The sequence below is a fragment of the Corythoichthys intestinalis genome, chromosome 8 (assembly GCF_030265065.1).
Source record: "Corythoichthys intestinalis isolate RoL2023-P3 chromosome 8, ASM3026506v1, whole genome shotgun sequence".
In the NCBI taxonomy this organism is placed as follows: Eukaryota; Metazoa; Chordata; class Actinopteri; order Syngnathiformes; family Syngnathidae; genus Corythoichthys; species Corythoichthys intestinalis.
Window position 1 is genome coordinate 44,134,752 of NC_080402.1, and position 24,858 is coordinate 44,159,609.

Here is a 24,858-nt window from a genome sequence, read left to right on the forward strand (position 1 = left end):
GTTCAGACAGCAGGAACGCCCCCCTGACACGAACAATTAAGAATTACCTGTGAGAAGCAGCTTCGTAATCTCTGATCTCTGATAATACCCTCCCATGGACGAAGTGTACTTCCACTGTCCCTGAATTTCCACACCATTTGACGCTTTCCTTCCTTCGCGCCCTCATGCGTGAGAACCGCCTTTTATTTGCACGATGGGTTAAGCATTCATTAGTTTTAACCTAGTTTTGATCTGCACTTTAGACGATTGTGGCCAATGTACACGCATGATGCGTAATGATGCCGATATTTTGGGGACGGGAGCGCTTCACTCGTTTTGGATGAAGAGAATCATTTTTTATTCCCTCCGAGACTCCTGAGCTTTTTGGCTGGTTTTAATTTCTGAAATGGAGTGCGATCTGAGGCCCAGGGTGTGCTACTTGGTCAAAACAGAACGCGGTTATGGTTTCCACTTGCACGGCGAGAAAAGTAAAGGCGGACAGTTCATCCGGAGAGTGGAGCCCGGCTCCTCGGCTGACCTGGCTGGACTGAGACCCGGGGACCGAGTGGTGGAGGTCAACGGCGAGAATGTGGAGAACGACAGTCATCACCAGGTGAGTGACATTTTTTACTAGATGGACGCATTGTTCCGACTCGCATTAGGAGTTGGCCTTATTTGCGTGACAGAGCAACATCACCCAAGTGAGGTACAAACAATAAATCTACCTGTTGGACCACTTTTACTTCGCCTGAGGTAGGGGAGGAGGGGGTACTTAATGTGAGCCTCGTGTAAAGGGGATCACGAGGTGTCATGTTGAAAGTTGTATGTTATTTACAGAACAGTATGCAGTGCAGAGGATGCAACGAATTGAAGTGTTTTAAATCTCTACAATAGAGATTGAGCACCTATTATATTAACACTTGAGTTATAGTTAGATCGCAAAGATGTCTCATTTCTTTTTTATTAAGAAACCGCACACATAAACACATTTATATATAGGTGATTCATAAAGTCCCATTCAAACTGTAAATTGTAAAACGAGAGTGTGCTTTGAAATTGCATTTGGATTGTAATATAAACTACTCGTTACATTCTACCTCCTCCTTGTTCAAGTTTGTTGTTTAGTTTGTTTAAAGACAATTAGTGAGTCATTGACACAATTTATATCAGTGATTTTCCCATTAAAAAAACAAAATGTCAATCATCAGCACTTTTTTTTTTTAATGAACAGGACTTTTGTCTGATTTTTGTACTGAAAAATTCTTTTTTTGTTTTATACTCAGAACTTTCATTAACAACTTTAACAAGTCGTATGTACTCAAAACAGTACAGATGTAGACTACAGTTAAGTCGGGAGCTGTAATAAAATATATATTTTAGGGCTGTCAAAATTATCGCGTTAATGGGCAGTAATTAATTTTTTAAATTAATCACATTAAAATATTTGACGCAATTAACGCACAAATACCCCGCTCAAACAGATTAAAATGACAGCACAGTGAGATGTGTACTTGTGTTTTTTGGAGTTTTAGCACCCTCTGCTGGCGCTTGGGTGCGACTGATTTTATAGGCTTCAGCACCCATGTGCATTGTGTAAGTAATTATTGACATCAACAATGGTGGGTTACTAGTTTATTTTTTGATTGAAAATTTTACAAATTTTATTAAAACGAAAACATGAAGAGGGGTTTTAATATAAAATTTCTATAACTTGACCTAACATTTATCTTTTAAGAACTACAAGTCTTTCTATCCATGGATCGCTTTAACAGAATGTTAATAATGGTAATGCCATCTTGTTGATTTATTGTTATAATAGAGAAATACAGTACTTATGTACCGTATGTTGAATGGATATATCCATCTTGTGTCTTATCTTTCCATTCCAACAATAATTTACAGAAAAATAGAGCATATTTTAGATTTAGATGGTTTGAATTGCAATTAAATGCGATTAATTTTTAAGCTGTAATTAACTCGATTAAAAATTTTAATCGTTTGACACCCCTAATATATTTTTGAAGGAACTAGTCATCCATTTTGTCTTCATTGTTACAACATACCTAAGACAACTGCAAGTGAATTGTTAAGGTAATTAAAAAAAAGTGATATTTATCTGATTAACTGTCTATTAACCGATTATAAATATAATCGTAAGTTGCAGCTGTGTCACTAACATACTAAAAAAGTAGCAAAGATGCCACATCTGATGTGTGTGTGTCAGCTGGGTCAGAGCAGTTTAGGAAGTAGGGGTGGGGCGGGCGCACCATTTTTCATTTCACATACCGTAACAAGAATGGGTAGTTGCGCCCCTTCCCAGATAGCAAAATATAACTGGAGCAGACATGGGCCAGATGTACTGCAAATTTCAGCCCAACTTCATTAAACTGATCTTCCCCAGTGTCTTTTTGAACAATGGCCCAAACTCATAAATGAGCCACTAGCCGGATCAGCAACCAGTTTTGGGCCAGAATTGGTCCAAAGTAGCAGAAACAACATTAATGTATGGCCCGGATATGGTACACATGTTACCCAGTATGCGCCATTAAATTTGGAGTCCATTTTGTTCAATGTATCAAACTGCAATGTGTTTATATTGCAAATTAAATTTGTCTATTAAAAGCAATAATGACAAAACTTCTTTTACATGCCATTTATTAATGCTAACATATTAATGCAACATACAACAACATGACAATATAACATTGTTTTTTCCACAAAATATTTTAATTGGAACAAGCAACTCAACATTAAAGATGACCCATTTTTAGACTGTAAACAACATATTGTATTTGTTAAGGTTCCGGTGTAACGGGGGACCTAATTCGTTGACGATGAGAGGGAGTGTTAGATCGTGTCCGAAGAATCTGGTGGGCAGTTTGGTGATAGAACAGGTGAATGGGCAGGCAGGCATTTTGCCAGGCAAGCAGTACAGGATCAAGGGGGGACACAAAAATGAGCTAAGTATCAGGATTACAAAATTCTTTGTTAGCTGAAAGTCACATACCTGTAGGTGAATTTTTGATCTGGCAATAATGTGAGGCCAAGGACCGGTCTAAGTAAGCTGCTGACAATGATCAGCGGCACCTGGTCCCATGCTCACCCATCTGTGCAATTAAGGTGACAATTAAGGCAAAACTGTCATAGTGCTGATCCGGGCCGCATCTGGCGCACAGACGTTAAGCGAGAGTTTGAGCACATCCGGTCTGCAAGGTCCGCCCCGGAACAGTGCATAACCCAGTGGTTCTCAACCAGGGGTTCGGTGAGTGAGTCTAAGGGGTTTGGCGAAGGTAAAGAAATGCAGAACCCTATTTTTGTATGCTGATTAAATCTAGGCAAAGTGGCTTTTTTAGACCAGGTTTTGAACTGGTTTAATCCCAATTTACAGATTTAATTTATTTCTTTTAACTTCTAGTCCTCAATCGGATGGTAGGAGGAACTGATTTGCTCAGTGGAAGGTTGACTCACACTTGTTATGAGGGAATACAACAGACCAACGGGCAGCGCGTCCTTAAATTTTGACCTGTTTATAAAACATGCTATCAAAATGAGAATAATTTTAAATGGGTATTTGCATTTGGTAGCTTCGATATATCGGTTTTGAATTTGAAAAAAATTGCTTTATTATCCAATTCCAAAGGGTTTGTTGAATCCACATGTTAAATTTGTGGGGTTCGGTACTTTTAGCAAGATTAAAAACCACTGCCGTTACCTATCATTTGGACTGCATTAGTGCTGATCCGGGCTGCATCTGGCGCACTGACGTTAAGCGGGTGTGATTTCTATGCCGATCTGGCGAGCTGAGGCCGGATCCGGCACGCAGTCGCCTGCTATTGGGGTTGTCATGTGCCTAGCCCTTCTCTACTAATTGCCTGCATATTCTATCACATTCATGCGTCACAACAACAATGTGCTCCTTAATGCGTCACAACGGACAACTGAGAACATAAACATGTCACAAAGAACAACTGAGAACAAAAACATGACCGTTACCAGCTACGTATAGAAGGCATAGCGTTCAATTCATAGAATTAAATTCCATTCAACATATCATTGCTCAAAAACTGACCATATCTAACATCAAAAGTTAATCAATTTGTCTTTTGTCAAAAGGTGTTGTGCTTCAAATCTGTGTTACAGCAATTATTTCTGGAAATTCCCTAACTCGTTCACTACCATTGAACAAACGCAAAAGACATCAAGTCTGTTTGAACAGTGATCTAAACGTCTGGAAAATCCTTCCACAACTTTAACATTCAAATGGCGACAAAATACATTGTAGCCCTAAAAATCACTGATATCCACCCTGTGCAGGTGGTGGAGCGGATCAGAGAAGTACCCCACCGAACCCGACTACTGGTGGTGGACCGAAACACGGAAGACTACCTCCGAAGCTGCGGTCTGGCTTGTACAGAAGATCTAGCCATCGAGATGGGGACACTCTCCCCACGTCCCTCACCAATGGCCACACCGTCAACTTCCCCTTTACCCAGGGGGATTTCACCTAAGTCCTTGAAACCTGACACCACGCTTCTTTCCACAAACTCCTGCACTCTTTTCAATTCACAAGACAAAGTAAAGAGGTCGTCAATGACGTCAAGTACTGTGACAGACGTAGAGGTAAGCATGTTTTGGATTCTCTCAATGACACTATAGTAAAAGTATGACATCATTTTATATGACCTGTAAAAGCAAAGCACTTGCCCTTAAACAAGCTAAGTGTTGCAGACAACAGAGGGATTATACGTTTAGGGGTTCAACAGCTGCTCACTGGGAAAAAAACAAACAAAAAAAACTCAAAGATTGTACATTTTAGGTCATGTCTTGAGTACATTAACAAGTGAAGGATGAGGATGATTACCCAAATTTTTTTAAAGTTAATTTCAAAAAGTTCAAATTTTGATTAATGCATATATAAAGTCCAATTTGAGTTGCTTTGGTGTTTTGATTGCTTGGCAGTTGTTGGGACCAGCGAGTCGTTGCTTACCCACGCCTGAACTTGATGTCTGCCAAGCAATAATCTGGATTTGAGCACTTGGCTGATGTACCGTCTGGATTTAGTCCAAAAGCAGTGCCAGAGCGTCTGTCGGGTTTGTCTAAAGGTCTAAAGGTGATAATGACCATCAACAGAGAGAAAACACTTGAGAGGACAGGGAAAACATGCTCTCGTTTTCTCAGTCACACAATGCAACTTTTTTCCTTGCCTTGTAACACTGTGTTCCTCAAAAGCGATTGACTCAGTGTAATATTTGTTTACAATGCAGTGTTCTCCGAGGTGTGGTCATTTCAGCATTCTATTGTTTGTACTGTAAAACAGCTCTCTGTTTCTGCATCATGAGCATTCACATAATCCACACCCTTATCACACCTGACTTTAATATTCATTCAAGTCTTCTTTTTTTTTGACTGCTTTCAAACTTGGCCCAATATTTGCATCGGAACAAAACTTGTTCCAACAAGTTGGTGCACCTAAAACATTTATTATCAAGTAATAACTGTTTATTTTTCTAGTCATAATTTGAAGTAGTGTACCATTACACCATCTATGCACTGATTTTAAATGCTGTGTATAATATGTACAAATAAGAAACCCAAACGGAATGCTACTGATTGAGCTGAATGTATTGCCACTCAGTTTAAAGTTTCCATAGCCGGCAAGCGCAGATGTAGTGACGTCTTGAATTTAGCTGACTTAGGAACATTTTGTCAGAAGTCTGTGTTTGGGCTCCAAACAAAGTGGAGCGCAATTGTCAGGACCATGGCGCAAATCAAACTGTCTTAGTGTTGAGCAAAAGGCAGGGTAAATAGTGGCAGCATTTAACTGGTGGATACGCTTTGCTTGCATATTCTTGGATGGAATTAACAAGGTATAAACACATAGTAAATTGCATCAACTATTACATAATTATAAAGTCTCTGCCAAGCAGATTTTATTTTATGTACATGCGCATGCATGTGTAAAAGTGAACAATCTTTTTATTTTTGGAGGTCTGGTGATCTTTTTAGCTTACTGTACATTTTGTATAAAGTGGTACCTGTACCTCTATTTACTAAATTAATTGGTTCTAAAAGTAAATTCTTGAACTGAAAATTCTGTAAATAGAGGCGCGTTTTAAATGTAAATGCCCTTATCTGTTTCAAGCCCCTCCCAAAATTCAGACATAAATCTTTTATAAAGCATAAAAATCCATCATAACTAGAGATCGACCAATATGGGGTTTTCAGGGCCGATACCGATTATACATATATATATATATATATATATATATATATACACTCACCAGCCACTTTATTAGGTACACCTGTCCAACTGCTCATTAACACTTCATTTCTAATCAGCCAATCACATGGCAGCAACTCAGTGCATTTAGGCATGTAGATATGGTTTAAGACAATCTCCTGCAGTTCAAACCGAGCATCAGTATGGGGAAGAAATGTGATTTGAGTGACTTTGAGAAGGGCTGGTCTGAGTATTTCAGAAACTGCTGATCTACTGGGATTTTCACGCACAACCATCTCTAGGGTTTACAGAGAATGGTCCGAAAAAGAAAAAAATGTCCAGTGAGCGGCAGTTCGGTGGGCGGAAATGCCTTGTTGATGCCAGAGGTCAGAGGAGAATGGCCAGACTGGTTCGAGCTGATAGAAAGGCAACAGTCACTCAAATAACCACCCGTTACAACCAAGGTAGGCAGAAGAGCATCTCTGAATGCACAGTACATCGAACTTTGAGGCAGATGGGCTACAGCAGCAGAAGACCACGCCGGGTGCCACTCCCTTCAGCTAAGAACAGGAAACTGAGGCTAAAATTTGCACGAGCTCATCGAAATTGGACAATAGAAGATTGGAAAAATGTTGCCTGGTCTGATGAGTCTCGATTTCTGCTGCGTCATTCGGATGGTAGAGTCAGAATTTGGCGTGAACAACATGAAACCATGGATCCATCCTGCATTGTATCATCGGTTCAGGCTGGTGGTGGTGGTGGTGTAATGGTGCAGGGAATATTTTCTTGGCACTCTTTGGGCCCCTTGGTACCAATTGAGCATCGTTGGAATGCCACAGCCTACCTGAGTATTGTTGCTGACCATGTCCATCCCTTTATGACCACAATGTACCCAACTTCTGATGGCTACTTTCAGGAGGATAATGCGCCATGTCATAAAGCTGGAATCATCTCAGACTGGTTTCTTGAACATGAAAATGAGTTCACTGTACTCAAATGGCCTCCACAGTAACCAGTCTCAATCCAATAGAGCATCTTTGGGATGTGGTGGAACGGGAGATTTGCATCATGGATATGCAGCCGACAAATCTGCACCGACTGTGTGATGCCATCATGTCAATATGGACCAAACTCTCTGAGGAATGCTTTCAGCACCTTGTTGAATCTATGCCACAAAGAATTGAGGTAGTTCTGAAGGCAACAGGGGGTTCAACCCGTTACTAGCATGGTGTACCTAATAAAGTGGCCGGTGAGTGTATATATGGCGGAAAACACAGACAAGAGTGAAAAAGCAGTTTCTGCTCTTGCACCCCTCTTTAAAATAAACTGCTGTATTTTAAGTCAAAACAACTGTTGTGTTTGATAGAACAATATGTCTATATGCTGCCATAGCAGATTCATTAAGCCCCCAAACTATTTTTAATTTGTCTGTTTTACCCTGGAAACCCCCGTTTACAGATGTCGCGCAACCGCTTTTGTTTCAACCCAGCCATAAAACGAAGGTAATTAATTATATTTATTATTCAAAATGTCTGTCATTTTTAGCTTTGAATCGTTAATCAATGTCTAATATTCCGTTTCAAAAAATAAACAACTTTAAAAAATTCTTCACTCGCATATTTTAAACTTTTAAACAAATTACATCGCAAAGGAAAAAATGGCGTCTGTAAAAAAGTCAAGGATATCTACCTCATAACTATGGCTTAATTGTATTTTTTTTGTTACTGTCACATTTTCTCCAATATGTTAGATGATAAATAATCGATCAAAACAAAGAAAAATTGGGGGGGGGGGGGGGGGGGGGCGTTTAAAAGGGTAAATGTATGGAAAGAAAATCTCAACCACTCGTTGATGTCTGCGATTTCTGCATTGCAACACTTGTCATATTACCATGTTTCACCTATATAATCCCCCCAAAATCCAGCTGTGGCCATTCACAGCTGTGTCTTGACACTCAGTGATACATGCTACATGGAGTTTTTGGATTGAAACAAGGTAAGTAAGCGATAATATCTCGTTAAAGTCATGGCGTCTGTAATTTTGCTCTCACGTGCTCTCACCTCCAGATAGGGTTTTGCTGTTTAATTTTTTCTTTCTTTTAAATGCCCTCCTGTTCAAAAATTTTCTTCTCCCAGAAAATTGAGATTTTAAGCTTTCCAATGATGTATCACACAATTTTGAAAGTTGGCCAAATTGGTGGTCTCGGAGCGGAACTTCAAGTCACCTGAGTGTTTTCTGCTACATATATATTTTCCCAATGTTAAATCTGAATAACTACATTGAACACACACACACAAAACCAAAGATTTTTTTTTTTAGGGGGCGTGCGCTATTTCACGGTTTTTCACTTATCGCGGCGGGTTCTGGTCCCCATTAATCGCGAAAAACGAGGAATCACTGTAATGCAAACACTGAACTTCATTGAAATGCCTAAAGCATATTTATTGAATCACACAAATAGAAAATAATAGCTCCAGTGCCTGAATTTCCTAGACTCAGAAACATCTCTTATAAAAGGTTAAACAAAGAGCGCTCTGAAATTTTTCCACAGAAAAGAAACCTCTGATAACCTCGTCTAAGTATCCTAAAACAAGATACTAAATCCCATCTTGCTCCTGGTGCTGTGTCACCAGTAGGTAGATGAGGATATGGTGTGAAGCACTTTGAGGGCCTAATAAGTGAAATTATCTGCCAGTGCTTCAAGTAAATTTTACTCATTTAAATTTTTTGAATTAAGAAAAATGTTTAGCTAAAAATAAGCTGAACAGACTTATTTTAAGCAATAAATATGTATTCTTACAAAAAAGCTTTGAGATTTCAATGTCCTTAATTCAAGAATAGATATTGTTCAAAATATTAGTTGAAAGCAGATTTTTCTTTTGTTTTAGGTGAAAAATGAACAACTTTTAGATGTATGGCCTTAATAAAAACAAATAGTAATATTTACTTAGTGTGAGTGGATCTGACGCATTAATCTGTTAAGTAGGCTTTAACACTCATATCAATGGGGAAAAGTATTTGTCTAGATTTAAGAAAAAATAATCTGATTAAGACGTTATAAATTTGCAGTGTACAGACGGCAGACAATAACTTTTTCAGCCTCACCTAGGACCTCTCTTCTTCATAGTGTCCTTTGATGGTTGACATTTATCCATCATGTAAACACAGACAAGATTTCATTGTTGCGTGAGGTTAACAGACACCCAAATAAAGGCCCTTGTCATCACAGCCTTTACTGGATAGGTCTCACGTGGACATGACACGCACATATTTGATCTCCCACAACTCCATCTTAACGCCCAATTTAAGTCACCAACGTCACACTGGGGGGGGGGCGACACCAAGCCAAGTCAGGTCAGTTGGGAGTTTGTTATAGCATAGTGCTGCAATGTTCTTCTTGGTCAGGAACTGTCAGATTCTGACAGCATTTTGAGCAGGTGCATTGTCCCGATGAAGCAGTTGTCCTTCCACTGAACAAAGAAGCACAACAGGATCTCGTCTCTCTAGACACGCTGGTTCATTGTCTAGCGCTGTAGCAAGAAATGGACAAGGCCCTTCACATCCAAGAATACCATTAACACCAATTTGTCTTTGAACTTTGATTATTTTGGATCTATACGACTTGCTTGGTCTCCTTTGTGTATTTATTGCTCATCTTGATCATTGTTTGACAACCTGACACAAAGGATAGAAATAAATAAAAATAAAAGCATGTGGGGCCAGTCAAATTCGCAATCAAATTGATGACATGCATTTTAAATTCTGTCACACCAGTATCATAGCATCCTATAACAATATCTATTGCGACTCCTTTTCTAGTGCATCAGCCATTTCTATCAATGTGTATGGGTCACTTTAGAAATAACCCCCTTAACCTCATGTACGTCTTTCGGGTTGTGCAAGAAGTGTTAATAGTTACATCATTGAACGTGTGCGTGCGTATATGTTTATATTTTATACTTCAGTGACAGTTGTCACATCACCTATGAGCTTACCTCTGCATTGTACTCACTCACCTGCCCGCATGTGAATTTTAGACCATTCCATGCTCCCAAATTTGGGAGAACATTTTGAAAAATGGACCCTTCTTGTTCCAACAAAACTACACATTAGTGGACAAATTAAAGCATGGTCTGGAAGGACATGGATTAGAGATTTACTATTCATAGGGATGAACTTGACTGTCCTGCACAGACTCCTTGACACAATCAGATAGAAGCCCTTTGGATGAAGTAGAATATAGACTGAAAGCCGGGGCTTCATCGCCATCATTATGTGACTGCTGACCTCACGAACGCCACACGGTCCATTGCCGTAGCCTCTTAAACTCTGTCCATACTTAAAACAGAAGCTTTGTTTAATTTACTGTACACACAAATGAGGATTATTTGAAAAAATAAAATTCTTTAAGATCTGTTCAAACGCACCCTAAAATAATTTATTACAAGATGCAATTGAGATGTATTCCCTGTTTTGGTAACACTTTATAATAACTATCCGTTTTACAAGTTAATAGATCATTAGTAAACTCTTGATAAATGATTTATTGTTTATTTGTGAAGTATTTGTTAACAGTTTGTTAGCATTTACAGGGTGTTCTTAATCTGGAACACAGCTTGTGTAGAAACGTTTCAAGTTTTTGTGTGTAACGTTTGGCATTTCTATCTTTTCAGGTTAAGAAATGCCGTTCACTTCAAAAGAAAAGGCATTTTGATAAGGCATTTTGCAGGCAGCGCTCATGTTGCTCATTTATGAAAATCTGCAGTAGAATTGACAAATATTTGTACTTTTCTTTCTATATTTAACCAATAAAACTTATGACCTTCAACATAAAGTGTATATAGTTTTATAAAGATCCATCAACTAGCATAGGCATTTAGAATGGGGTCAACCATATTGGAACACCCTGTAAATGCTTAACAAACTGTTAACAAATACTTCACAAATCAACAATAAATCATTTATCAACAGTTTACTAATTATCTATTAACTAGTAAAACGGATAGTTATTATAAAGTGTTACCGCAATAAGAAATGGTTGTTTTTAACTGTTTAAGAATTATTTTGTTGTAAAATACTGTTGTAATTAACTCAAGTGTAGCTATTCATAAAAAAATGTTTTGCGTTTAAATTACACTCATTTGCTATTGTCAAATAACTAATTTGACAACTAATTTACCTGAGGGGTGACTATTATTTGACACTATTTTAAAACTATTATAAAAATAGAGTGATACCGTGTCGTATATTCATCATAAATTAACAGCATTTCGCTACACTGTAAGTAAGCAAATACTTTTGTATGATTGCTGTCCTTTCTTATCAACAATAAAAACATACCAGTACACACTAGTCACATGTTTAACCGTAACTACTTCTTGAGTCAAGTCAGGTGAGCGAAAATAATGTGCAGTGCAAGCACTATCCCCAAGTGGATGGATGTATTTATAGTAATAATAATAGAAACTAGAATTGTTTTGTTTTTTACCTATCTTGTTCAGCTGTTTGGACACGGAGAATAGGATTTTGAGTGTTCTTATGGTCTGAACAGTTTTAATGTATCACATAAATGAGGATCTGAGTACAACAAAAGTACAATGGCGTACCGCAAGCAACACGTCACTTCCATTCATTAATATTCATGAGGTTAGCTACTGTTGCTAAGGGTGGATACGCAACCGTTTGTCCCCGATAGGAAATGAATGGAAATCGTGTCCGAAGGAGATGTTTACAGAGCTAAACCTACCAATTCTCTCTGAAAATGATGTCCCTGGTGTCAAATTCACTGGCAAAGATATGGAAGAACATAAAAATGTTCAGTTAAAGTGATGGCTTGAGTGTCGAGGGCTGAAAAAGACTAAAAAAAACGAGCCGACCGAAGCACAGCCTTAGCTTTTTTATCGACACCTTTTTCTTAAGCGACTTACAATGACATTCTCCTGTTTCAACAAGCTATCCTTTACCACCAGCCCCGTCTTTCAACTAATCAGGATCGTTATCAGGCTGCTGCAGAGCTTGCTGATGAGCTGATCATTTGATTCAGGTGTGTTAAAGGAGGGAGACACAGAAAACAAGCTGGATAGGGGCTCCCGAGGACCGGGATTGGGCACCCCTGTTCTTAAATATTATATTCTCTGGTTGTCCTACGTCTCTGACCGTTCTTGGGGGTAATTTATATTGTTTGTTTTGCATAGCGATTGCAAATGCCACTCAGTGACAGCCAACGAACACTTTTAATTTTATTATTGACAACAAATCTTAATTCTATAATTTATTTACACTTCCCGCTCACTAAAGTTGTTTTTTTACTACAGAAAATGTAACAGTGGCAGTCAGATATCATTTTAATTATTTTCAGGTCATTCATCGTCAGACAGCAGCAGCATGGCACAACGTTACGCTAAAAAAAAAAAAAAAAACAATAATATCAAAATGGCTTACCTCTTTGTCCTCTGAAAGACAATGCCAACTCAACAAAATGTTTACTGCATAAATATTTACTGCCGAGCTGGCGTCAAAAGTCCGCGCAAGTTTATTCATTCTTCACATTTTTTCCTCCGAGTTTTTGGTTTCGAGAAGTATGAAGAAAACATCCTTCATATGTCGTAATATCTAGAGTCGTTTCTACAAGTTCCAAAAAAGCAATGTGTGATCGGCATGTTCGTTTTTGAAAGATTACCGGAGAAAAGTAGCACAATTAACATGGTTTCTATGCGAGGGTGCGTCTATAATGTCCCACTTCTGTTTTACTTCCGCTTTATGATGTGACGTCACGGTCTAAAAATAGCATGCGTGCGGTACGCCATTGGCTAACTTACATAGCAAAGGTCCACTAGCTTAAATGCTATTAAATGCTAACTTTTTTTTTTGCAGCGGTCTTAAGAAATGGTTCAAACACATATTTCCACAAAAACAGCTAAATATACCAATGAACTAAATTACGAATGCATTAAAAAAAAAAACAGCTCAAACAAAAACTTCAGCTGATGTTGGTCCTAACAGAGAGCAGCTGGATTCAGCCATGTGAAATGAGTTATGCCACTTCACTGTTGCCACTAGAGGGCAGTGTATCCACCTAAATCAATCAAACTAAATTCAAACACTTTCAAAACAAACAATTACAACTAGGGTTGTTCCGATCATGTTTTTTTGCTTCCGATCTGATCGCTTTAGTTCGAGTATCTGGGGATCCCGATATTTCCCGATCCGATTGCTTTTTTTTTTTTTGCTCCCGATTCAATTCCAATCATTCCCGATAATTTTTCCCGATCATATACATTTTGGCAATGCATTAAGAAAAAAAATGAATAAAACTCAGACGAATACATACATTCAACATACAGTACATAAGTACTGTATTTGTTTATTATGACAATAAATCCTCAAGATGGCATTTACAGGGTGACCCAAAAAAAAGCTTACACTGCCATAATACAACTTAAATGCCATGTTTATTCATCTTAGAATTAGAATTTAATCACAAATTGTACATTATTGTAAAGAACATGTACAGTACACTCTATTTTTCAATGTGTCCTCCCTTAAGTGTCACAACAGCCTCCAGGCGCCTGCGGAACGCTTGACAGGTCTTCTTTATGTAGGATGCTGTCATCTTTTCCCAAGATCTAACAATGGACCTCTCCAAGGCTGCCACAGAAGTTTGTGGCTTCTTACAGGCACTGTCCTCCACAGTTGCCCATATACTATAATCCAGGGGATTGAGATCTGGACTCTGGGGTGGCCACATATCAACTTGTCAATCAACTTTTTGGTCCGCACAGATCGGCACTTCCAGACCCAGGTTTTCGTGAGGCTGTTCCAGTATCTTTCAGCTTCTTTTTAACTTTGTAGACTGCACATCTGGATATTCTCAGATTTGCTGCAATCTCAGTAGGTGTCAGACCGGCACGCAGCAATTCAGGTACAGCTAAAGTTTTCTTCATTTTCAGCAGAAGCACAGGAATTGTAGAGACGAGAGATTACCAGCTGCATTGAGTGACCTTAATGAATCACTTAAGCATGACCACCTATTTAGATATGTTTCAATGGCTTTTAAACAAGCAGTCAACTGAGTGTAAACTTTTTTTGGGTCACCCTGTACATTATTAACATTCTATCTGTGAGAGGGATCCACGGATAGAAAGACTTGTAATTCTTAAAGGATAAATGTGACTTTGTATATTGTGACTAAATGTTGCTATCTAGTGTATTTGTTGAGCTTTCAGTAACTGATACTGCAGCCATTTAACTTCTGCCCAAATGCATGATGGGAAGTGCAACCATGACTGTGCGTAGGGGCACCAATTGATATATCTTCTCTGCGTTGGGAACTAACATAGGGTGTTAAGAAAATGATCAAATACTACCTTTCTTCCCCACATTGCCTCCCACGTTAATTTTAATTGCTGAGACAGGTATTGTAAGGCTTTAGCCACATAAAAAATGGTTCCAAAGGCTGTCAAAATTCACTCTACTCATTATACGCTGCCTTTTAGTGCTATCTGGCTAAATGGCGTATTTATAGATTGAATGCGACAATGCGTGAGCGGGTCGTGCAGCGCATGTGATAATTATTTAACGTGATTAATTTAAAAAAATTAATTACCGCCAATTAATTACAGACATTTTGTCTGTAACGTTAAATACAATTAGAAAACGGTTTAAATGAAAAAAATATATATATTAAAAAAAAAAGGCATGTCCGATATTTTTTTGCCGATTCCGATACTTTGAAAATGACGCGATCGGACCCAATCGATCGGGACATTTTTAATTACAAAGCCACTTTAATCAAACGAATACTCAAAGCAGCAAAATCTAATTTGAATCTTTTTTCTAATCGAATTACTTGAGTTAATCGATAAGTCGTTGCAGCAAAACATGGGAGTTTGATAGAAGAGAAGAAGAACAAACCAGAAATACATTGTTCCACGTCAATGCTACCTATGAACACAGTGTTGCCAACGTTAGCTAATTATATTTACCATTGGACACCATGTGGGGGCCTCATAACCGAGAACAAAGAGGACGGCAAGTGAGTCATAAGGAGACGTGATTAGGCCAGAGCCATGTAGAAAGAGAATTGCGACACTCCCATAGGGATCTATTATACAATTTTGCTTCCGGGTACTTTCGAGTAATGGAGCCTCGAATAGTTCCAAATATCGCTTCAACGAGGACAAACCTCATTCATTTGAATTGCTGGCTGTCAAGAAAGTTGATTAAAAAAATGACCTCTTTTGAATTTTTAACTGTCTGTATCTTATCAGAGGCGCTTTATGATGTATATTTTGAGCTTTATGTGTATGTGCGTGGTGTATGTATGTATATTTTATCTTTGGTAACGAGCGATTCTTTCCAACTTTTTAAGGTGATTCTACTAATTGGGAAGGTATCACCAGGGATAAATTGATTAAGTCTCTTTCAGAGGCCCTTTGTGACATACACTTATCTGTATTTGTGAGTATTGGTAGACAACAGGCATTCATATGCTTGTTAGCTCGATTTTGTAAGGCTTGTGGGTATCGCCCTCATCGAAGAGTACCAGTTAATGCATGACAGCTTGTATTCGTTACATCTAAATGTTTATAAGGTAATTTGTTGTTATACATAATCTTTAATAGTATTACCACAAGTAAGTGAATCAAGGAAATCTAGACATTCTCTGGAAAAACAGTATTCTAGTTGTGAAAAAAGAAAAACTTAAATCATCAATTTCAATGTAAAAGTCGATTTACCGTGCTAAAACAAACATTAACTTTCCCTCCACAACACGGGAAAGTTCCCTTGTGCGTAACAGTTTACATAGTTTTCAGTTGCCACCTTACAACTCCAAATGTAAAACTAGAATTTGCAAATATGTTATAATGCAATGACATAATCAAACAAGTACTTAGATATGTGATTTGATCAATTTTTCCCACAAATGTCGCAATCACCGCAGTCACTTCCATAGAAAACCATTACAGCGCTGCTTGTGCTTGGAAGTATTTACGCCTACATGAACCACGTTACCACCCGCGGTGAGATCAGAGAGTTTCGCAACTCTCTTTCCACATGGCTCTGGATTAGGCAGGGTGAAGCTTACACAATTCAGCAATGTGAGGTGAGGAACCCAGTATTACGTGAATCACCTATAATTGTGGATATGTTGACATCCTATTCTATGCTCCTTGATCCCTAATCCTGGCACCGACAAACCATCTCTCTACCTGAGTGTGTCTAATTTCACACAGTCATGTGTGAACCCACTCAGATGTCTGATAATCCTACAGAAAAGTGGAAATGCTGCACGGGGACTACCCAAGATCCCCAGGCAACCGGGGTGGGGGTGAGGGGTGCCCCTCTCCTCCTCCCGCAGCTCCGACAAAAGGGGCACTGTCATCCCCCCCAGCGCCCAGGGCGGCCTCCCGGACTCTCCGCGCCCCCATTAACCGGCCCTCAGGGAAGGGATGTGGGGACGCACCACTGAAAGGGGCGAATTATGAAATTATGCAAATGGATTGGATGTCCAGCACCGCTAGTGTGACTGAATCATGAGCCTTCACAACCAGTTTAAATGAATTTGATGTCTATCATTGTCAATAGTGGGCAATATGTTAATTTTGGGTCAGTTGTCAATTTTAGGATACTTACAGGTCACTTCCTGTTGATTTTGGGTCACTTCCTGTACATTTTTGACCATTTCCTGTTGATTTTACAGCATTTCTGGGTTACCTCCTGTAGATTTGTGATCTTTTTCAGGTCACTTCCTGTTTATTTCGGTTATTTTTTTTCCATATAGGACATGAATTGAGACACTGGGGAAAAAATGGTTTTTAAAGTAAAATAAGAGTTTTTGTCATATTTTGTTAGAACCATACGTTTTTGGCAAAAACCTATACTGTATGCAATATATATATTTTTATTTGTAAATTATGTGACTTTGATTAAAAATGTAGGAGAAAAGACATTTTGTAATTTGACATTTTACATGTTTTTGAATTTGAAAATAAATGTTTTTTTTTTTTTTTTTAAATTAAAAAAAAAAAAAAAAAAAAAAACACGTGTTTTTGCCACAACTGTAAACCCAAGAGGTGGAATCAAAAAAGACCGTGTTGAGTGAATTTTTGGAATGTTTCAAAGTTGGAACGGTGTGCATCAGTCTGAGTTCGTGTGCTGAAAAAGTGGGCAGGAAAAAAAATATTAATGTTAAATATGTTGAGTTTTGCTTTGCAAAGCCTCTCCACAGTTAGCTTTTAATCAAGGGCGTAGTTTTGCATATGGACGGTAGGGATGTAGCACGAACAACTTTTCAGGATGCTCAAATTGTCCCCACATACTTTTAAGCAACCTTAGTTGCATTATAAAATGAATTCAGTTATATATGTAAGAGAGATTGTCTTCTCATATGTTGTAAGGATGGAACTGACCATACCATTATTGAGTGAATTATTTTTCATTATGATGAAACTTATTTAAAATTTGCTTTACTAAACTTTACTTAGAATTTACCCCTTTTCACTTGCTGAACGTGCTGGCCCATTTTTTTAAACCCTCAAACGTATGTTTGATTGGCTGATGACTTAACCCACCCCCGACACACACACGCACGCTCACACTCACACAGCCAGAAATACACAGAAATACATGTCGACAAAATGCTGCCTGCTCCGCCCTCTTTGAAGAAGGGGAAATTAGAATTTTTTTTCGGCCTGCAACAGCCACTGTAAGCACTTCAAAAAGACACCAATGTTGTCTGGTTAAGAACTGAATCTCCAACATATGAACAATGGCTGCCAATAGTGGACGAAATACTCGACATGGAACGGCTAACATATAGGCTAAAGATAAAAGAATATTTGTTTTGGAAAAATTGGGGGAAGTGGCTGATTTACAGGGAAAAAGGGGTATAATATGGATCTCTGGCTCATCATGATAGAGGGGAACACTGGCCTGTTTGGTGCTAATTTGTTACATTTTTCTTATGTTTGGTGTTGGTGTTACTCGGTGGTGGGGAATGTTGTGTTTGTGTTTTTGTGTAAAAAATAGAAATACATTTTTAGAAATATATATATATAAAAAGACACCAATGTTGTGGGGGGGAGACACCGCTAATTTTGCAACTGAAAGTCCGACCTGCATAAGAGTTAGCATAACATTAAACTTTGTGAACTTGCTAACCTGCAAAACTCGAGTAGGAAGCTGCATAAAGAGAATTGTCCTTCTGTTTGAGTTTTCTACCGTGAACGTTAATTAGACGGAGAGAAATGTAGTGAACTCTGCTGGAAACTATAGGACTAGAAAAACGTGAGCAAGAAGCTGCTTACAGAGAGAAGGGTGCTGCATAACCTCATAGCTTGCTCACACAAGACAACATAACCATAATTAACTATTTACAAAAAAAAATATTTTTTTTTTTACTGCCAGTCAATGGCAAGGCTGAGCACCCCTGATTTATCATATCAATTAATTAGGTTCATATTCATGAGAAATGTAGCCCTGACCCCCCGTTCACCCAATCTGTTTGGTCTTATTAATGTCCCATCCTGATGAAAAAGTGTACATGCAGGTTATCGTCCCTACCAATGTTGACACCCAACCTACGATCTTGTTTTTAATATACAAATTACAACTTTTGTAACATTTCCCTAATGTGATTTTACACAGCTACAGATGGAGGCCTCCCCAGAGCCATCAGCAGAGTTACTTCCCCGCCTCTGTCATTTGGTGAAGGGAGAAAAGGGCTATGGCTTCAACCTGCACGGCAATAAGGCAAAGTGTGGACAATTTGTACGCTCGGTGGACCCTCATTCACCTGCGGAGAGAGCCGACATCCGTCCAGGAGACCGACTGGTGGAGGTATGGGTGCACAAGGGCTCTTGATTATTCCTTACCTATAAATGACCCATATTCCCATAAAATGTTGAGGTAGAACTCATGGCGAAAACGGACCCACAACTCTTTGATTAATCAAGTCTGTGCTCTGATTTTCAGTCTCATTGGATTAAAGCAGATTAGATGGATTTAGGGTGTTTGGACTGGAAGTGAGAGGGAGTTTTTACAGGTTAAAAGGCCAAAAATTTAGAAATGCAGGACAGCTAGATTGTTGTTTTCAACTGTACAGTATGTCACAAGCCACTAAATATCACATACCTCTGGTGGTGGTGTATAGAGGATAATCACTCTGCCTCTTACTCAAATTACAAATTTAAATCCCGTGAGGTGAGACATGCCTCCCGCCGGTCATGTTGTGTAATGTCTACTTCCTTCTAATCTCTGCTGTTTCTCATTAGCATCATTCAGTCCTACTTCCAGCTGTCCTCACGACTTCCTTCTCCAATCTCCATGTCTCCTGTTTCTCAGGTAAACGGAGTGAACATTGAGCGTCTGAGACACTCAGAGGTGGTGGCATTCATTAAAGAGGGAGAGCGAGAAGTGCACCTGCTTGTCGTCGATAAGGAGACAGATGAACTTTTCAACAGATTGGGGATCACGCCTACAGCACGCCATGTACTTGTTCAATATTTTCTGTTTGTTAACCACAAAGAGGACTGGTATTTTTTAGAGATCGACAAATATGGGTTGTTCAGGACCGATACCAATTATTAGTAGTTAGATGGACCATAACCAATTTTTGGAGCCGATATTCACTTGCAGCAAAAGTGTAAAAATTGGCGTAAAAACTGAACTTCATTGAAATGCCTAAAGCAGGGGTGCCCAAGTCCGGTCCTCGAGAGCCCCTATCCAGCGTGTTTTCCATGTCTCCCTCCTCCAACACACCTGAATCAAATAATGATGACCGTTGTTAGGCTCCTGCAAAGCTTGCTGATGAGCTTATCTTTTGATTCAGGTGTGTTAAAGGAGGGAGACATGGAAAACAAGCTGGATAGGTGCTCTCGAGGACTAGACTTGGGCACCCTTGGCCTAAAGCATGTTTATTGAATCACAGGAATAGAAAATAATAGTTCCAGAAGTGCCTGAATTTCCTAAACTCAGAAACATCTCTTATAAATTTGAATAAAAGGTTAAATAAATAGCTGTCTGAAAATTTTCCACAGAAAAGAAAGCCTTGATGTCCTCGTTTAAGTATCCTTGAGCAAGATACTAAACTAAACCCTACGGCCTACGCAGTTTCTGGTGCTGCGGCAGCGTCACCAGTAGGTAGATGAGGATATACAGTGAGGAGCAGAAGTATTTGCACCCCTTGTGATTTTTCGAGTTCACCCACTTAGAAAATAGGTAGATGTCTGAAATTTCATTCATAAATGCATTTCCACTTTTAGAGACATAATCTAAGAAAAAAGGGTGGTTACTCATGCAGGCATGAAAATGGGTAAGGGGTTAAAAAGGTGAGAAGGGTGTGGAGGAAATATGTTCCAGTACACTGTACACCCCAACAAAATATTGAGCTCTGTCGACCCACACTGTGTTTCAGCAGGGCCATGCAGAGACCGGTGGAGGGGCGGGTGCTCGTATAATCAAAAGGGACACATGAACAAGTATTTAATACACCTTAAAACAACATAACTTCAATTTTAACCAGCTTTAGATAATAATTGGCTGCGACTGTGACATACTTTAATTGGGAGGGGGCAACAGTGAATAGAAATCAAAACTGTCATCAACACTTTCTGGCTGTGACTCAGTCAGTCTGCCTATTTTCTTCCTTCAACCTCTGCATCAAAACTTCCTTCCTCAACCTGTTCATCTGAGAACAAACCACATCAGATGGTCACTGAGCCACCAACAGCACAGTTTTCTTAAATCCACTGCCTTTAGCAGCCTCATCTAACTCCTTTTTTTATCCCTCAATCTCCCTTCCCTACGATGCATGTCTATGAAATGAAATATAAATATTAAAAAAAAACAAAAAAAACAGACTCCCCGGTGGCTTTTAGTTTTAAAGCTTTCTTAATTTCTTTCTATCTCAATAACGATGGAGGTAGATTTGTGTTTTTATTATTCAATCAAAAAACAAAGTTACTTCTATCAAAAACAAAGTTGCTTCAATCAAAACACAGTACATACTTTTAATCTCCAGAAAGTCACTTCAATAAAAAAAATTGTTTTTGATTGCAAAAATAAATTTGAGACGAAAAAAGCATTTGAAAACTATTTTTCTTGATTGAAACAAATTTTTCCATTGAAGTAATGTTGTTTTGCGTTTGGGCCACATTTTGGCTAGGACATTTGTGTCTTTATTATTCAATCAAATAAGTTGCTTCAAACAAAAAAATATATATAAAAAGAAAAACTTTGCACATGTGTCAATCACCGTTTACCAAAGCCTGAGAGGGTTTGAGTAGACTCACTATGAAGCATTTAATAAAGCCAAGCATTTTCTTACTACTTTATTCTTGTTTAAAAATAATTCGGTGGGGCAGTAACATGTTTAAAACTTACCATAATTCTTACATTTTGAAGTGCTTGAAAACCATTTATAAATGATACTTTGGTGAAAAAAGTGAAAAAAACATGTCTTATATATATATCTTTTCTCCACTGTAAAATCTGAATAAATGCATTGAACACGCACAAAAAAAATGGGGGGGCGCTACTTCGCGGTTTTCACTTATTGCGGCGGGTTCCGGTCCCCATTAACCGTGAAAAACGAGGGATCCCTGTATTTCTGAAAAGCTTTAAGAAGCAGGACTCATTCCCACCACTCGTCGGGCCGGTGTTGTGCCGACACCGGCCGTCAGCTCAAATCCAAGCCGAAAATAACGCGTCTCCGGTGGACGACGGGAGCGATGTGAGGCGCCCCCTCCATCCGAGAGCATGCCGCTTAATTTGACTCAACAGTGTGTTTCTTCGTTTATATTACCGCTAAATACACAAGCTTGACGCCAGTTTAACGGGAGCTATTTTTTTTCATGGGAGATTTGGCTAGCTCTGGCAGTGTTCAACGCAAGCTGCAACGAGTGGCAGTAACTTTTTTATATCGCAAAATGTGAAAACGATTGAAACCATTACTCACCAAATTCAATCTGCTGGCAAATACAGGCAAGTGTGTATGCTGCGCTCTGGTCTGTCCCGGTGTGGATAAGGCCTGCTTTTTGTTTTCGCAGCTTTGCAATGCAACCAAAGGCTCTCAGAGCACTCCATTTACAGTAAGGAGTGCGCGCGTTTGGAATAATGGAACGCAGCTTGGGCCGATGATTGGTTCTCGTCAGCGAAGCATCTAGAAGGATTTGCTGACTGTGTTCTTAAGTGCTCAGTTTACGTACTAAGTTAATCACATGATGATAATAATAATAATAATTAAATAAAACCTCCCGACCCCCCCCCCCCTCCCAAAAAGAATTTCTCCTCGGATCTACACAATTCACGTAGGTCGCCCTTTTTGACTTCAAAATGGCGAATTTCGCCGAAAGGTGAGAGATTTTCATGCCTGCTCATGGGGTAAAGGTGGACTTTTTGAGGGCCATAATTATTACTGATTCACAGGGGTACAAATACTTATGAACCCCAGTAAATAAAAAATTATTGAAAAACCATACAATGAGAGTTCAGTTTTTTTTCAGATTATGTCTGTATAAATGGAAATGCATCTATGAAATTTCCGATCTCTACCTATTTTCTAAGTGGGTGAACTTGCAAAATCACAAGGGGTGCTCCTCACTGTGATGTGAAGCGCTTTGAAGGCCTTAAAAAGGTGGAAAGGCGCAATACAAGTGTAACTCCATTTACCATTTAACCAATCAGAGGATAATATATATTAAAACAATAATAAAAATAATTAATAATAATTAAATAATAAATTAATATGATAATATAATAATAATAAAATAAGACCTCTATCGTCACCAATGGCTGCAAATGAGTTAAATCAGGCCAAAGATGGGGAGTGATATTTAGCCAAATATATTGCTGTTGGTTTTTGATGTTCAGCCGCAATTGAAATTACCTGGGAATACACATCTTTTTTTACGTAGTGTTGGCAAAATGAGTAACCTATTAACGTATTTCATTAAAGAACGGACTACAGCTAAAAAAATGAGATTTTGCAATGGGCATGCACTAAAACTCAAATTTGCTTTGCTTTATTTTCAAAAACAACATGTGGAAAGATTTTTTTTTTTTTGCTACAAAATGTAGAATTGCTATTTGAGACAGCATTTTTTCATATTATTTACAGGTCTACATGGAGGAAACAGCCGTAGAAGTTGCCTCGTCTGCCCCTTCCCCTACATCCACTGAAGGGCCGATCATCCATGTCACACTGACAGACGCCGGGATCACAAGTATGTCCCCTAAACCCAGGGCCAATGGGAGTTGTACGTCTCAGTCCTCAACCGGCTCAACAACTCAATCAGAAATCAGTAGCTCTGATATGAGTTTCCAGGTAATAGAAATATCTTTTGAGTCTAAATGGTTACAAGTTATGTGTATAAAATGTGTGTTTGTGTGCGTTATGGAGGTCCCTGAAGAAGATGACAGGAGGGTTTTGGACCCATTCATGGACAGTGGCTTGCGTTTGAGTCCAACAGCTGCTGAGGCAAAACAAAAGGCTCTTGGCAGACGCAACAAAAAAAGAGCGCCCCCTATGGACTGGAGTAGGAAACAAGAGATCTTCAGCAATTTCTGAGGTCATGGAGCAGGACTAACAAGCATAAAGGATGCCCATACAGCACAGTGTTTGCACAAAGAGAAAGTGATGAAAATACCAGACTCTAACAGACAATAATATTCCGGACAAAGGGTGTTTTTTTTTTTGTTTTTTTTGCTTCCTGTATCTCATTCGAGAATTGTTGCTTTAGTCTAACTTTGTAGTCAGGCATATGCACAGATGTTTTCAGGGGCCAGTGCTCAAGCCAAGAAAAGGGCGCCCATCGCCAGATTTATTCATACAAGTAAGAAAAAAATATAGTATGATATATTTAACTTATGTATTTATATTTGTTAACACAATCAGCACTCTAATCAAATAGGTTAACATAAAATATCAAATTGAAAAAAAAAGGATTACAGGCAAAAAAAACTAATCAGAAAAATATTCAAATTTATTGTATGCTATGAATACATTAAAAAAAATTAAATACTTAGTGAAATACAGCCACAGTGGTATGAAAAAAGTATCTGAACCTTTTGGATTTTTTAAAATTTCTGCATAAAATCACCATCAAATGTGATCAGATCTTTGTCAAAATCACACAGATGAAAATACAGTGCTTTAAAACCACCCAAACATTTATACGTTTTCATAGTTTAATGAGGATAGTGTGCAAAAAATGACAGAAGGGGGGAAAATAAGTGAACCATCACATTTAATATTTTGTGGCCCCCACTTTGGTAGCAATAACTTCAACCAGACGCTTTGTGTAGCTGCAGATCAGTCTGGCACATTGGTCAGGACTAATCTTGGCCCTTTCTTCTCTACAAAACTGCTGTAGTTCAGTCAGATTCTTGGGATGTCTGACATTAATCGCTGTCTTTAGGTCATGCCACAGCATCTCAATGGGGTTCAAGCCTGGACTTTTACTTGGCCTCTCCAGAACGTGTATTTTGTTCTTCTGAAATCCTTCTGAAGTTGATTTACTTCTGTGTTTTGTCGTTGTCTTGTTGCAACGTCCATCCTCTTTTTAGCTTCAACTGTTTGACAGACGGCCTCAGGTTTTCCTGCAAAACATCCTGATAAACTTTTGAATTCATACTTCCATTAATGATTGCAAGTTGTC

At 38.7% G+C, this 24,858-nt stretch overlaps 1 protein-coding gene across 2 annotated transcripts; it reads left to right on the forward strand.

Annotated features, from left to right (window-relative positions):
* The first annotated feature begins 98 nt into the window (after positions 1–98).
* LOC130921045 (Na(+)/H(+) exchange regulatory cofactor NHE-RF2-like) lies at positions 99–24,858 on the forward strand. Of its 2 annotated transcripts, XM_057844661.1 has the most exons (7): positions 99–168; positions 243–592; positions 4,294–4,599; positions 18,848–19,039; positions 19,544–19,690; positions 23,319–23,525; positions 23,601–24,858. In XM_057844661.1, the coding sequence occupies exons 2-7, from the start codon at positions 386–388 to the stop codon at positions 23,766–23,768; spliced, it is 1,227 nt and encodes a 408-aa protein (XP_057700644.1). In that variant the 5' UTR covers positions 99–168; positions 243–385; the 3' UTR covers positions 23,769–24,858. The 2 variants fall into 2 exon arrangements, with proteins under 2 accessions (XP_057700644.1, XP_057700643.1); XM_057844660.1 differs by having other exon boundaries at positions 105–592.

Coding starts and splice junctions, on each gene's coding strand:
- LOC130921045 (XM_057844661.1), top strand. CDS start 386: ATGGAGTGCGATCTGAGGCCCAGGGTGTGCTACTTGGTCAAAACAGAA. Junction 4,600..18,847: donor GTACTGTGACAGACGTAGAG/GTAAGCATGTTT, acceptor GATTTTACACAG/CTACAGATGGAGGCCTCCCC. Junction 23,526..23,600: donor GCTCTGATATGAGTTTCCAG/GTAATAGAAATA, acceptor TGCGTTATGGAG/GTCCCTGAAGAAGATGACAG.